This window comes from Rosa chinensis, chromosome 7 (assembly GCF_002994745.2).
Source record: "Rosa chinensis cultivar Old Blush chromosome 7, RchiOBHm-V2, whole genome shotgun sequence".
In the NCBI taxonomy this organism is placed as follows: domain Eukaryota; kingdom Viridiplantae; phylum Streptophyta; class Magnoliopsida; order Rosales; family Rosaceae; genus Rosa; species Rosa chinensis.
Window position 1 is genome coordinate 5,192,805 of NC_037094.1, and position 15,763 is coordinate 5,208,567.

The 15,763-nt window shown below is 35.9% G+C and overlaps 2 protein-coding genes, 2 long non-coding RNA genes and 1 other non-coding gene across 5 annotated transcripts; 1 reads left to right on the forward strand and 4 right to left on the reverse strand.

Moving 5' to 3' along the window:
* Positions 1-1,175: 1,175 nt before the first annotated feature.
* LOC112179743 lies at positions 1,176-1,833 on the reverse strand. The gene is made up of 3 exons (XR_002927878.2): positions 1,778-1,833; positions 1,459-1,512; positions 1,176-1,314 (listed from the first exon to the last, which is right to left on the reverse strand). It is a non-coding gene; the product is annotated as an uncharacterized LOC112179743 (long non-coding RNA).
* A 768-nt stretch (positions 1,834-2,601) lies between these two features.
* LOC112179744 lies at positions 2,602-3,165 on the reverse strand. Its single transcript, XR_002927879.2, has 3 exons — positions 2,953-3,165; positions 2,806-2,853; positions 2,602-2,688 (listed from the first exon to the last, which is right to left on the reverse strand). It is a non-coding gene; the product is annotated as an uncharacterized LOC112179744 (long non-coding RNA).
* Positions 3,166-8,443: 5,278 nt separating this feature from the next.
* Positions 8,444-10,534, forward strand: LOC112175161 (ATP-dependent Clp protease adapter protein CLPS1, chloroplastic). Its single transcript, XM_024312824.2, has 3 exons — positions 8,444-8,604; positions 8,859-9,009; positions 9,934-10,534. The coding sequence occupies exons 1-3, from the start codon at positions 8,541-8,543 to the stop codon at positions 10,193-10,195; spliced, it is 477 nt and encodes a 158-aa protein (XP_024168592.1). The 5' UTR covers positions 8,444-8,540; the 3' UTR covers positions 10,196-10,534.
* A 248-nt stretch (positions 10,535-10,782) lies between these two features.
* TRNAA-CGC lies at positions 10,783-10,855 on the reverse strand. The gene has a single exon. It is a non-coding gene; the product is annotated as a tRNA-Ala (tRNA).
* A 162-nt stretch (positions 10,856-11,017) lies between these two features.
* On the reverse strand, positions 11,018-12,641 carry LOC112179604 (putative pentatricopeptide repeat-containing protein At1g53330). Its single transcript, XM_024318067.2, has one exon. The coding sequence runs from the start codon at positions 12,568-12,570 to the stop codon at positions 11,185-11,187; it is 1,386 nt and encodes a 461-aa protein (XP_024173835.1). The 5' UTR covers positions 12,571-12,641; the 3' UTR covers positions 11,018-11,184.
* Between the last annotated feature and the right edge of the window lie 3,122 nt (positions 12,642-15,763).

Genomic DNA, 15,763 nt, shown 5'->3' on the forward strand with positions numbered 1-15,763 from the left:
AGCTATATGCCATGATGCAATTTTAGGGGGAAGCAGTCCAAACTATATATCAAAATTTAATCAAATGATCTAATCAAACTGGGTCTTGAGCCAAGCTTCAAACTTATTATAGTCTCACATCAGTAATCTCCTAGCATAACCTGCATTATTGTACGTGCACACATGCATGTGGAAGACTTCAACATAAATTAGTTCAAGCCATCCCCCATATTGATCTGATTCTTTGTTCTCTTATATTGTTTGCTGCAAAAACAGGGGTCTAAAAGCTATGAATATATTCCGTAGGCAAGTTATGAAGCTTGATAAACCTAATCTCTATGATATATGAATCTGATATTTTTTTAATTTTATGATTACTTTGTTCTTCTTTCTAATAACAGTGTTCTACTACTGCTCTGTGCCTCTGCTGCTGTCTCTGCCTCAAACTTTCTATAGGATTGTAAGTTCACTAAGTTGTAAAGCTTATCATTTTCAATTTTGCATCTTTCTTACACTACAAAAAAAAATTGCAATAGCCACGGCGCTCTGCCGTAGCTAAAAGCTGTTTTGCCGTGGCAAAAAAGCATTTGCGACGGCTCTGCGACGGTAAAGCTTCTGACGCCGTTGGTGGCGTCGCCAAAACCTTTAGCCACGGCAAAATGCCGTCGCAAACCATTTTTGCGACGGCAAAGTGATTTGCGACACTTACTCTGCTACGGTTTCATGCTACCCCTAATGCCGTTGCCATTACAAAATTTACTACGGCAAATTCCCGTTGCAGCATAATTAATATTGTGATAAATATATTACTTGCCGCCAAAAAATTTTCCTGCCAAATTTGTTTCCCGCCTAAAATTTTTCCTGCCAAATTTGCTTCCCGCTAATTTTTCAATAGCAAATTTTGCTACGGTCTCGTTGCCGTAGCTTCGTGTTATATAAAAATATATTCTTGGCTACGGCAATTCACCGATGCTAGTAGCCAACCAACAATTTTTTTTTTTTTAACAAAACCTGTATTTTTGCAACATCCAAAAATGAGATTAAAATATCAATACACAACACATATTGTTGATTAACTCATCTATTTCATAGCAATGTAATTAAGTTGCTGCATTCATCCAACTACGTAATTAGAAGAAATACAAAGTTATGCCCAAAACCAAGCACGTAATGAAGACAACCAAGAGTAACACTTAACAAAAATCCCAATATTGCACTATCAGAATATGAACATATTGAAACTCAGTCCATTGCTCTATCACAGCTTGAATCTGGATTCCCTTCTTCTCCTACAGATTCCCTCCGAATTTCATGGTCACTAGTTGCATCCGGAACCTAAGACATCAAAAAAAGAAAATTGATATATCATGTATGGCTTTGCATATCACCCTTTTTCAATGTCACACCATAACCCAATTTCAATAATGAACATCGCAGGTTGCAATGATTGACTTATGGCAAAAGGGAGATTTCACATACTGCTTATATAAACTTGAATCTCCGAACGGGTAGACCAGCATTCGCGGCAGTATCCTGAGCATAGTTTTCTATTTAGTTGATATTACTGATTTCAGTACTTTATATAATCAGTAATTTATATATTCAAGACCTCAAACATATATAAATTCCTCATCCAACACATCCAGCACTAAATCAATTATCCATGGCATCTACCCCAAGTAAATAAGCACTAAGCAGAATCCGTAACAACTGATATTATAACTAATGACATACTTCAAAAGTATAAACAGAAAGGCTGGTAAAAACTAAAAACAGAAACAAAATGAAGAAATTATACCATGAAATTAGATTGCTAGCAAGGTAAATATGCAGTAACCCAACTTTAGATAACAGAATTCTCGTACAAGTCAAGCTTTAGATAACCATTGTCTTTTCCTTGTTTTCTTCCACACCAGAATTGTTTACCACTACCCTGTTCAGGAACCCCCAAAAAAAAAAAAAAAGAGGAAAGAAGAAATGCTTAATCACCACACAGAAAACAGAAAAAGTACAATTATAATATAATCAACCACTAAACCTGAACCAAAGTATTACAATTAAGGAGTTACAATAGCCCATGGACAACGTATTAAAAAAAGAGATTATACAGACATTAGCCCATCGACATGAAAAAGAAAAAAACTGTGCAATTTGGGAAACCAAATTAGTTAAATGAAGAATAACAGAGGGGTTATACCTGGAACCATAATTGCTCAAATACCTGCAAATTTCAAAGAAAACCACAGGAAAAAATCAATTAGGTAGGAAACTCCATGGTATCTGAGAACTTCTTCCCAGGTTCACATAAGCAAGAACATAATATCAGATACCTCACTTGTACATAATATCAGATACCTCACTTGTAAGTGCCAGATCTGACCCAGCCTCATGATAGTCAGATAGTCATATCCAAAACAACTTCAGAGAATCTATTGTTGCAGCAGATAGTCTGGACTGGGTTTTTCATGTGAATCTAAATTCTTCAGTTACATAATCTCTGAAATGCCGCTTAGTGTCTTCTTTGGCAACATGGTTCTTGAAAGCTTTGAGAAGGTGGCGGTATGCCTTAGCAACTTGCAAAGCTTCAGCACTCATTAATTTCAGCACTCATTAATTGGCGGTATGACTCCCAATGCTGCTGAACAATTTACACAAACTCTCCCATTGACTGCTGTTACTTCTCCCTTGCATCAAATTGTTCACATAACCCTGCAAAAACAATTTCTCTGTATTAGAAGAATAACATGTTCAGAAACAATCACAAGTTCCCTATATTGAGCAGTCAACAATAGAAGAAAATGCAGAATAACATATCCAAGTACTTACATATATTACCAGCACAGGATATTTCACCAGAGGGAATTTATCAATGTTCTGCACATTAAATAAAAATCAGGTTAGGGACACATACACAGGCTTCAATATTATCTAGATAAAGTAATTTGATAATACTCATCAGCTAAAGGACATCACCATGTGGATATCAAACCAACAACTGCACTACACAGAATACATAGAGGATAATCGAGCTGGTGACCGAGTCACTTTACCTGAAATATCAAATATTTATAACGTAAGCATTAAATCAGACAAGGATTTGACTCTAAAGCTAGATACTCAACCATTAGAATGATGGTTCCCAACAATTTAGAAGAAAAAATTGTGACCACTTGTACCTGTCGAATTGTAAAAAAGTTCCATAGTGATTTGAACATTTTTTCAAAGTCTATAGTGACAAAACCATTGTGTATCCAGTAGCTTATATAACTTTGTTTACAAGCAGCACAACTCTGAGCAATTTCATTCTCATGTGGGGGAAACAGAAGGTCCATCCCTCCACCATGTATGTCAAAAGAGTAACCCAGATAAGCAGTACTCATGGCACTGCACTCGATATGCCAACCAGGTCTTCCAGTGCCCATGGACTGTCCCAGAAGGGTTCACCTTCCTTTGCAGATCGACTGTAACATAACTTCTGCAGTTGAACTAATAAACAAAAATAAGAGAGCATAACCAATAGCTACCATCAGTTACTTGAGTTCAAGACATTACCTTCCATAAAGCAAAATCAGCAGGATTTTTCTTCCTTGAATCAACAGTGACTCGCTCACCAGCTCGATTATCTTCTAATATCAGACTATGCAGCACAATTGCTCTTAGTCGAGGCAAACGGGCAGCAAAATCAACAGTACGGCCACTTCCGACAGATTGACCATAGAGGATTATGTCCTCCTGCTTGGTCTCATATCTCTCTTTGAGACACTTATATGCAGCTTCACTATCTGCATAAGTAGTACGTTCACTTGGCTGTAGAAAGGCATACAAACTAGCGTCACAGAGATGTCTATGGAGCACTGTATATATGAACCAAATCCAAAACCGACTGGAAAGCAGAAATTAATTTTCTAACACATCATCAGATACCTGATTTTGTATGCTTATCTCAATCCATGATGCAAAACCAAGATACCCACTTTCAAAGCCATATAATCAAATGGCCCAGGAGAGAAAATTAGAGCAGGAAGAATTAATTGTCGAGATTTTGTTCATCTTCCTCCGTTGAAAACTGCGAATTGCAAATCAAACGTATCAATTAAAGTTTGAAAGGGTTGAAATTTCATACCAACGAAGAGCGATTTAGGGCTAGATGTGAGAGAGGCTGAGAGAGAAGGCTTTGGGGGTTTTCTTTTGGTTCGGAAAGATATGGTTTCAGTCTTCAGAGCAGCCGCGCGCGCAGAGAGAAAGAGAGAGCAAGAGCTACTGAGCGATGAAGAAGCTGAAGCCGCCGGTTCCGATCTGGTTCTGAGCCGCTGAGACAAAGTGATATATAAGAGAGAGAGAGCGCGACAACAACTGAGCCGCTGAGCGAGAGAGAGAGGACTGAGCGGAGAGACTGAGCACGGAGGACCAGCGACGGGAAGTTCCGATCCGATCTGCTTCAGAGAGATCGACAACAGAGAGAAAGAGAAAGAGAAAGAGGGATGCGGTAGAGAAATAGGCTAGGGTTTTTTTTATGAGAAAATAGATTTAATAAGAGAATGGGCTCGTAGTTGTTCTCTAGTTGCGACGGCATTTTAGACGCAGTCGCCAATTATTAGAAGTCTGCGACTGCAAACGTTCGCCGAAGATAAATATTAAAGTTTGGCTACCCCATTGCTACGGCGTAGCAACTCAGTCGCAAGTTTTACGACGGCGTAATTTTGCCGAAGCAAAAAGTCAATTTTTTGCGACGGCAAAAGGGTGCCGACGCAAAACGGGGTAGCCGTTGTAATTATTTTTTGTAGTGTTACTTTATAAATTTTATGAATGATGATCGATGAATCTATTAGCTATGCATCGACTAACATCTATCTATGAAACTGTATATGCTATTTTGTATAACAAGTCGTGTGATTTGACTTATCATGATTATGAACATAAATATTTTTGCTGAATAAATAATCTGGAGACCCCAAACTAATTCAAATGGTGTTTCATTTGGCTTACCCACTCAGGAAATCCTTATAAGTACATTATGTATTAATTTGTTGTATATATGATTAATTGCAAGAACATGCAGGGCTATTGCCTCTTCTAGAAATGAGTTAAGTTTGGTGTTATCATACTTTGCAAAAGATGAAGTGATGTCTGGTTTCTTTGTTATAGTGTTTAGGTCTGGTGTTAATGTTGTTTGAATTTATAAAGTGTTACTTGTAATGTGTTGGATTAACTAACTCATGAGAACTAAAGGACTGACAATAAAATGGAAGTGTTTGGAATGAATTCAGCACACGTACTTTTAGCAAATTCTCTTTCAATTATCTTGCTAGATGTTACTTTTATGTTTGATCTTGACTACTTAGAAAACTGAAGCAGCTTCTTCTCTCATCTTGTATATCTCTATGCAGTATTTAATGCCAAGATCATCTCATGCAGTTAGGTGAGCAATCAAAGCTTAATTTTTGTAAGTATACATGAGGCTTGATTGAAATTTAGGAAACTGATAAACATATTACTGCTATACATTTGAGCATAGGTTTTTCTTTCTCAACTCAGCTATCAGGATTGAGTTTTACTATAAATTGAAGTTAAGGATCAATGGTTATGAAAATAACAGAATTTTAGATATACAAGTACAAAAACTCTTTCAAAACTGCAAAATATATAATTCATCATTCTTTTAGTGATTGCAGTTGACAATAAATTTTCCATGATCCAATAGTTTATTCTAGCCAAGTGATCAAAGTTCTCATCTTTTCAGGTTCTCAATAAGAATGAGGCTGCCCCAGCTAGAAGTGTTATGTGGTTCTAAAGGAAAAGCTTTGTGATTATCTCAAGTCTTCGACATAGAAAAGAAGTGTTCTAGGAAATGTTTTGTGATTATCTCTTTTCAAACGCCTCTGAGCGTCATTTCTTTGGATCTGGAACTAGAAGTATTTTTGGTTAAGTGAAATACTGTTAAATTATCGCAATTTTTGATGTACAAATGAACTAATTGTTTTTAATTTAAGGAATAAAAAAAATAAAATTTGGAATGACATGCAATTGGGGTATTTTCTTTTATTCAATTTTTTTTTTTTTTAACTAAATGCAAGGAATGATATGCAAGGAATGCTCCTTGTATATCATTTAGCCATAGTTAACCTCAGGTGTTCAATTCCTTGCATTTGAGATGAACAATTCCTTGCATTTGTGTTCACAAATGCAAGGAATTTTCATGTCGTTGTATTTGCTCTTTTGCAAGGGCCTCTTTGCAAGGACTCAAATATTCCTTGCATTTGAGTTAATGCAAGGAATTTCCAGCTTTTTACAAGGAAAAAATTCCTTGCAAAAGGCCATTTTTCTTGTAGTGTGTAAGCAACTGATGTTAGTAAAGAGGTGAGGGTTCTCAAAAGAGAACAATTTCTCTCCATTTTGATATATACTCTTTTGATTTAATAAAGTTCATTTTCAATAATAAAAAAAACAACAACCAAGAAAATATTTGATCTAGTAATAGTTAAGGAAAGTTTATTCACTCCTGGACATTCCTTAATTCTTCATTATCGATTTTCAAAACCCATTTTGTATTTAAATTTTGAGAAATATTTACTCTTTTGATTTAATAAGAGCATCTTTAGCAGACTCTATATTGTGGCTCTTTAGCTATTTTGGAGAGTATGTTTAGCTTTTTATCTATTTTAGCAGCTGCACCAGGCTCCTAAGTGACTCTCTATTATAACTTTTAGCTATCTGCTCCTAAATATAGAGAGAGGGATGAAGCTCTCTATAAGTTAAAACATTCATTTTAAGTTATTTTATGTAATTTATAAATACATTTAAATTGTTTAATATTTATTTAAAAATTAATATAAATTCAAAACTAGCTAAAATAGAGAGCATTGATGTAGACTTAATTCTAAAATGGCTAGCTCAAATGAATTTTTAGCTACTTTAGCTAAAATTTGACTCAAAAATGGCTAGCATTGCTAAAAATGCTCTAAAGTTCATTTTCAATAATAAAAAAAAAACAACCAAGAAAATATTTGATCCAGTAATAGTTAAGGAAAGTTTATTCACTCCTGGACATTCCTTAATTCTTCATTACCGATTTTCAAAACCCATTTTGTAATTAAATTTTGGAAAAAAAAAAAGGAGAATAATATCCCGAACTGGATAAGATGTGAGAAATAAGAAGGAAATTGGTGTGGCTGGTTTAGGAACTTTGAAAGAGAGGTTGCAAATTGAACAATTTGATTTAATTAAAAACTTATGCAACAATGTTTAGTACAAGTGCCACTAATTTTTTTTTGTGTGCATCCAATTCAGTTTCACTTTCGACATAGCTATCATTCAGTTTTACCAATGTTATTAGGTGCTCTAGATAGCGGGTAATAATTAGATGAGTTCTGTAAAGAGATCAAGATGTACATGAGGAGTGCAAGAACGGTGAGGAATGAAACAAATGTACGTGACATAAAGAGAGCAAGGTGTACATGAGCAGTTGAGGCAAATGTACTAAACTACAATGCTAATGGTTAATTTGGATGGTAAGCTATAAAAATGCAAATCATGTGATTTTGCTCTAGGGTAAGCTATAACAATTTCCACCAATTACATAACAGTATATGTAACAATATCTTACTACATGTTTTTTATGATTCAACCTATATCAGTTGTTCTTATAATAGAAAACATGAACGAACCAAATTACTTACTGAAATAGTTTTACTTGTTTTGTCATAACCATTCTCTCGCTCTAGATGCAAAACATGAGCAACAAATCAAGCTAGATTCAATTCATCAGACTAAACTATTACAATAATACATAATCTTTGATACAATACACTAATACTTTTAATTAGCTCCAACATCTCACACACATCAACGTAGCATGATTTACCAAAATTATTGAGTGTTGTAGAGGCTACGAAAACAAATGTGCGAAAGTCATGCAAGAAGGAAATAACAATGAAATGCAATTAAGGTGATATATTTAAAACAGTATGTCCATGAGCAACAAATTAAGGTTGATTTAGTGAACAGAGTAATTGCCACCTAGCTAAGGTCAAAAGTCAAAACAAATGGAGAATATTACATATACAAAGACCAGATAAATAGTGATGTTGCCGATATTTCTAACTATGAGTGACTAACTATGTTAGTGTTGGTTTGAATTTCGACAATAAATTTTAATCGAATAAAATTTTAATGAGTCACATCTCGACTCATTTTTATTACATTTCATCATTATTTTTCTGAAGGTTCATACAAAACTGAAAAGACTTTCTTCTAATATTTGCACTTACGCCTCCGAAATTTAAAGACCTTGTGTCATATTTCTATTTCTTACCTACATTTCAACCAAACACAAACGTAGCATCAATCTGTTTCGAATCTCAAGTGTCTCAGGGCCACAAGGCCGGAATTGGATATTTCCCACAAACAAGATTTTCCTACGACGTGTCGTTGATCAACACCATTGGCAAAATGAAAGGCGCTGGCCCCCGAACCACAAAACCAGTACATGCCACACATTCCCTTCCCAGCTATTCTGGCTCACGAGCTCAGAGTCTCAGAGACACAGAGAGAGTGAGACGCCCATGGCTGCCCTATGCGGTCGAGTCCCTCTTTCACCCACCCAAGTTTTCAATCTCACTAAATCAGGTACTTTTCCTTTCTGGGTTCTTCAATTTCCATTGAAGTTTTCATCTTTACCTATCAGGGTATTTAAATCCATCAACCGAACTCTGTTATCTGCAAAATTGTATTACATAAAATGATGATTATTATGAAATTCTGATGATCGCAATTTTCATTTCGGGTGGTTAATCACAAGCAGGGTTCATAGATTTGGGGCAAGTTCAGCGATTTAGGGCATGCTAGATTTGTTCAATGTAACATGATTGTGATTTATGTAGGAGGCGATAAACCCTATTTTCATAAACAATGCCCAAATCGGAGCGCCGTGATGACTGCAACAACCACTGTGCTTGGAAAAGGAGGTGGGTTGTTGGAGAAGCCAACCATAGAGAAGACCACACCTGGTCGTGATTCTGAGTTTGACTTGAGGTATGTGCAATACAATTGTCTGTATAATTATACGATTGTGCTTCTGTTGCATGAGTTTTCTGTAATTTTCACGGTATGCACAACAGACTTGATTGTTTCAGATAGATAATTGAGGGGATTTTCTATATGCTAATCCGTCTCTCGAATAGAGCTTTGTAAGAGCCGAAACTTAAATTAGACATGGTAAAGGTGAAAGAATTAGGAATGCTGTAGTTAGTACTCAGTCCTAAGTGAATGTAACAAAGTAATTCAGCAGCCAGTGTAATAGCAGAAGAGCCTATTCATGTTCATAGTTGATTGGATTTTGGACTCATCGAGATTTTTTCAATCACTAGAGAGGGCTTTAACACTACTCAGGAGGCTATGCTATATGAACGCTTTAGTGGTTTATACTTTTCAATTTTATACGTATGGCTGAAAGTCTGAGTCCAAAGTTTGGCTAGTGTACCAAATTTCCCAGATGGCTGCCCCTTCCCAACTCATTTTTTGTTGAATGGCATTTTTTACCTGAGTAGTGGAACCTGTAGATTGGGAATAGCCCAAATTTGGACTCTTCAGGGACATTTAGCTAACTTTACATTCTTAGAAATAAATAACTCAAGGGGAGTTGGAACATTTCTCAAGAGACTAAATGTTACTCGAGGGGTTCAAGCACTACTTGAATACGGCTCAAGTGGTTATATTTCTGAATATGTAAAATTGGTTAAACTAGTGCTCTGAAGACGTGAAAGTTGGTTATTGTAATTTCCTCTGTAGATGGTAGTGACCTTATCTTGTAAGCAATTCCTGCAGGTTTTTAGGAAGAGCTTTCAGTAAGCCTTACTGTTAGAAAGTATTTGTGACTCATGCCTGTTAACAGTATAAGATTACTTTTAGTTATTATCATTATAGTAGAAACTTTCAACTGATAAACCTTGCTCGCAGGAAATCAAAGAAAATGTCCCCGCCTTATCGTGTGATGCTGCATAATGATAACTTTAACAAGCGGGAGTATGTTGTCCAAGTTCTGATGAAGGTTATCCCCGGAATGACAGTTGACATTGCAGTCAACGTGATGCAGGAGGCACATCACAACGGCCTGGCAGTGGTGATTGTGTGCGCTCAGGTGGATGCAGAAGACCACTGCATGCAGCTCAGAGGCAATGGTCTTCTGAGTTCGGTTGAGCCTGCAAGTGATGGATGTTGATCATTGTTGATTAGTACCATCATTATCAAAAACAAAATTAAATAAAAGTAAATTATAAAAGGAATTGCAATGTCTTAGCTAGGTCATATCGTTGGTTCTATATCGGTTTGAGTAGTGCGAATGTGTATGTATGTAGTACACTAGTATGTACATAAGCTTGCCCCTATTAACACGAACTGCTTCCCGGGCATGTTGGGTAATGTTTCGGCATTCTGTTCTTATAATTAATTAGAGAAAGAGAGAGCAGATGAAGACCAGAAGGAGAAAGGAAATGTGAGATGTAAACAAGAACATATATACAACGGTTTCAAAATTAAAAATAAAACACCCTTGAAGATTTGATTCTAGGCATTCTACATCTACTCGTTCTTCATTTCTCAGATTCCTCATGTTATTTTTATGATTCTATCTTCCCACATTAGTTGACTGGAAGTGTAATGAAATTATTTTCTAGAAGAAAAAGGGAAAAAAAATAGTTTCTAAGGGAACAAGAAAGAACTGGAAGTTTCTTCAAAAAAATAAAAATAAAGAAAAGAAAGAACTGGAAGTATCTCTCATTAGTTAAAAAAATAAAAACAATTACAGAATGGAGACGCGGGGAATCGAACCCCGTGCCTCTCGCATGCGAAGCGAGCGCTCTACCATATGAGCTACGTCCCCTTGATGTTCTCTGTCTACACTTTACATTATATATTATATTTTTTTTCTGCGTATTTAAGTTTTTGTGCATATATTTCTGGGAAACAGGTACCCGATTGCCGACCCTTTGAAAAAGAAGAACCTGAAACCTCAAAGAAAGAGTACAATAGTCCTTACTATAAATTAGCGCAAGCATAGTGAAGACTGATACTCTTTTCGAAAGATAACCAGTAACCACTATGTTTTCATAAAGTTGCAAGTCGTCCATTTCAGAGATACAAAGAATCAGATAGCATTTCCGTTGCTTTACAAACCCATTTTTATATTATTGGCACGAGTACATCCCCAGTTTACTGCATTGCCAAAGTATCGATGAGCTCAGACACATCTGACGGCTTCTCCTTACATAGCGTAGAAATGACCATCCTCCAGGTATCTCCATGAAGAACATTTGCCTTTTCCAGGCTACTTAAAACTGTCCCTACCAACTCCATATTACCTTCCTGACACAAACCCTCAACAAGTTTATGCGTCCGTGCATAATGGGGCGCACAACCCTTAAAGATCATCTCATCCAAGACAAATGCTGCTTCCTTAAACTGTCCGCAATCACAAAGTCCACTAAATAGCATTCGATATGAAAGAACATCCGGATGGCACCCGCGCCTTGGTAAATCTTGAAAGAACAGATTGGCCTCGCTCCATTTCCCTCCTTTGCACAATGCATCAATAATCACATTGTAACTAATAGCATCTGGTCGACACCCTTTCTCCACCATCTCATCCAAAACTCTGTACGCTGCCTCGAAATCCTTCTCCTTACAATACCCATGAATCATTGCATTGTAAGTCACAGTGTTTGGCTCGCACCCATACTCACTCATTTCCTTCAAAAGCCCCGGAACCTCTCCTCTCCTACCGGCCTTTAGAAGCGCACTGATCAAAGTAGAATAAACCGCTGCATCCAACCGAATGTTCTTCCTTACCATCTCATCCTTAAGGCCAAAAGCCAATGCCATTTCACCAATCCCACAAAGTCCTTTCATCAACGACGCATACACGAATCCATTAGGCAAAACTCCACGAACGCGCTCCCAATCCTCTTTCAACTCCAAAGCTTCTTTCACCCTAGAATCCGAACAAAGCTTGTGAACTAAAGTCCCCAATGTCACATCACTCGGTTGAAGACCGTTGCTGCGCATTTCATCAAACACCTTCCGTGCATTATCCAAATCCTCACTCCCACAAAAAGCCTTGATCAATATGTTATAAGTACACGCATCGGGGGTCCCATAATCCTCAATCCCCTCCAAGACCTTCTTCATCTTCTCAAATTTCCCACATTTGAAAAGCGCATTTAGCAATGAATTGAATGATTTGATAGTCCGCTGGCAACGGAAAGAAGGCATTTCATCGAACACTTGGAGTGCACGGTCAGCGAGACGAGCCCGGCCGTAGTATGACATGACATTGCAGAAGATGATTTCGGGCGGAGCAAAACGGGTTTCTTGCTTCATTTGGTGGAGGATTTGCTCCAATTGGTCGAACATTTTGGCGCGGCCGAGCTTGGAGATTATGAGGTCGTAGGAAAGAAGAGAGTAGCGAAAGGGCTTTTGGGGTTGGGGGTTTGAATCAGGGTTAGGGTTTTGGAAGAGTTGGAGGGCGAGAGCTGGGTCCTTTTGGATGCGTAGAAGAGAGGAAAGCCTGAAGGGAGAGATGGATTTTGAAGCCTTCATTTTTTGTGTTCTTTGTGTCAGCTGGTGATCTTATTGGTTAGAGCTTATATAATCATAAGCTTTCAGCCCGCCAAAATAAACGGTATAAACTAACTATTAACTAAAGCCTTAAACCCTAATTTGGAGGGGAAGAAAATTGATATTTAGAACAATTTCCAAACAAAAACTAGTATCATTTGGTCTAGTGGCATAGTCTCCCATTCGTAAATGAGATGTTGTGAGTTTGAATTACAAAATACTAGTTATAGCATTTGAGTTGTTTATCTGATAAAAATAAAAAATAAAAAAAACTACTATGCATAAACTAAGTAAAGCTTTTAGATATTAATTCCATTGTTATTTGACGCACATGTCGTGAAGCAAATGGTGAACCTCATCGCTTGACTTACCTTGTTATTCATTCTTATGCTGATGATATTTAGTTAGAGGATTCATCCCCTATTATTGAGGATGTTCTATTTGAAGATTTATGCAAGTGTACTCGAGGTAATGGTTTATGTACCCATCAGAGTATGAATATTATCATCTAACAAAATTTCTCACTCATAGTAAAAAAAAACTAACCAAAGTTTTTTTTTTTCCTTAAAAGAATAATAAAAAATTATAAATGGGAGTTCTGAATTAACATTGAACTGCAACTATTGAACAAGATCTTTCATTATAATAATTAGAAAATTTGCGCAACATACAACACTAAACTAATATTAAAGAGATATGATTAACTCTGTAAGCTGAGTTCGTGAGAAAAAAATGCACCTCACAAAACGATTCATCCACCCTTAATAATATATGAAGGTGACGAGATACCAAACAATATTAATTTCTCTTATTTAGTTTTATTGAACATTTTTGAATATATAGTTAAGCTTTCTGTCAAACATAATTAACCAACTAGTTTGAGATTTTTGAAGTTTTGCAACTACATTTGGCCTGGTCCGGTTCTTTTCCTAACAGTGTCATGTTCTCTTACTTACTTAGATTTAGTTGCTATCAAAGACAGCTTTAAGTAGGGTTCTAGATATATGGCTCTTAGCAATAGCTCACTTCTGACCGGCCCTCTATAGAAACAGATTATTGTGTAATGTTTGCTTCTCACTATTTTTAATGGATTGAAACACTAATTTGATTAAAAAAAAAAAAAAGTTTTCAAGGTTGGACTCCTTCACTTCCTTTTCGTTTTCGGTTCATAATATGGTTAAAATAGGAAAAGGAAAACACCATATTATATTGATCTTATTCCTGTGCTACGAATCAAAGTGGAAAAGAGATGGTCTTGATCAAATACTGACCAATCAACCTACGTGGCTGTCTTCCACTTCATAATCAGTCTAGCTTATTCTATATGATTATTATTATGATATCTACCACCAACCGCTTGCTGCATCTAAAAAGGCCTGCACATTTAATCAGCGAGTACGACAATTAGATTTTTATTTTATAGATACAGTCTGAATTGCTGATTTATTTTATTTATTTATTTATCAAGAACTGACATTTTTATATAAGAAAAATGAAAGGGGAAAAAAAAAAATTTGTCTAAGACACCTAAAATTCAGGCTACCAAATATTAATTACATTAGATACCGTAGTCAACCGGAGGAATTAGGTTTGCCAAACTATTATGGTTACAGCATGGAGATAAGAATTGGCATTGATAAATGGGGATGGAGTTATTCGTTAATGCAGAAAATTGCAACGATACATAAAAAATAAAAAACGTATCAAATGTTTTCTCATCGATGACAAAATTTTAAACGAGACCCAGCCCCTTCAATACACAAGCTTTATCATCATGATTCATGATCGCTAATTCGTCTTCCAGATGTGTTAAGCACTTCCAACCAATCCAGCTACTAATCCAGTTGAAATTCTATCCACATGCCTCTCGATTAAAAACATACCTTTATACAGAAGCAACTTCCCAAAAGCGCCTAAAGTTCTAAACTACATATTTACGATTTACCCAATGCTCGTACCAGTGTACCACTTGGTACGGATATTAAAGAAAGAAAAAGAAAGTGACTGCTCAAGGACCTTTTTAATCTCACAACTGGAATTGTTACCTTTACTTTACAGGGTCAAAAAAATCTTTATTTACCTTTACCCCCAACAGTAGGAAACGGCAAAGAAGTGAAAGAACCCTAACTCAGAAAAAGACAGAAAGCTCCTACAATCGGTGGCAGAAAATTAGAAAAGCGTTACCTCATGATTTTATACGTATCTTCCTCCTTTACCCAAAATATTAAACCTCTCTCTGATCTAGAAACCATTGAACTACGTTACAGCTTTACCTTTACACTTTTACAGGATCAAAAACCTTTGTTTACCCTCAACAAGAGGAAAAGACATAGAACCCTGATCATAAAAAAGACGTGCAGAAACCTCCCACAATCGCTGCCAGACAAAAGCCACACACTCAGCAAATTAGGAAAGCATTACCTCATAATTATTATATTAACGATTGAGAATTACAACCATTACCAAGGTTTTAAATTTCTCTGAAACTGTCAAAATTTCTGTAATTTTGAAGTATCGAAACGAAATTCATATGCTATATCATTTCCGTCAGAAGTTTCCCGAAATTTTCCTTACATTTCCACGAAATTCTTAATTTCCGAAATATCTACACACACAATATATATTTAAAAATTCACACCGAAATTTTGTCCGAAATTTCTCTAAAATTTCTGTTAAATTTTTATGTCACCTACAATGAATTTTTACTTCATACTTTTATAGAGAAAATATGAAATTTTTACTTCATACTTTTATACTTTTACATTATCAATATACAACACATTATCAATACACATAGATAAAAACAGTAGTTTAGCAACCTACTACAGTACTAGTTAATTACTCGTCCATATAAAATATCATAATTCTATTATAAATTTATAATTTTAGAGATGTTACATTGTAAATAGGTTTATTATAAGTTAGTTTAGTCTATGTAAAAGTTTCATTCAAAAATATCATTTTATAAATGCAATTAATTTGATTTCTTTATTTTTAACTGAAATTTCCACCAAAATCGAAACTTTCTCTGAAATTTCCTTAAATTTGAAGTATCGAAATCGAAACCGAAACCGAAATTTGAAACATTGACCATTACTCATCTTCCGATTTCTCACTCGTCTACCTCCTTAATTACTGTTTTCAATCGTTATTTTACAATAGTCAGCCTCGTATA

Coding starts and splice junctions, on each gene's coding strand:
- LOC112175161 (XM_024312824.2), top strand. CDS start 8,541: ATGGCTGCCCTATGCGGTCGAGTCCCTCTTTCACCCACCCAAGTTTTC. Junction 8,605..8,858: donor TTTCAATCTCACTAAATCAG/GTACTTTTCCTT, acceptor TGATTTATGTAG/GAGGCGATAAACCCTATTTT. Junction 9,010..9,933: donor GATTCTGAGTTTGACTTGAG/GTATGTGCAATA, acceptor CCTTGCTCGCAG/GAAATCAAAGAAAATGTCCC.
- LOC112179604 (XM_024318067.2), bottom strand. CDS start 12,570: ATGAAGGCTTCAAAATCCATCTCTCCCTTCAGGCTTTCCTCTCTTCTA.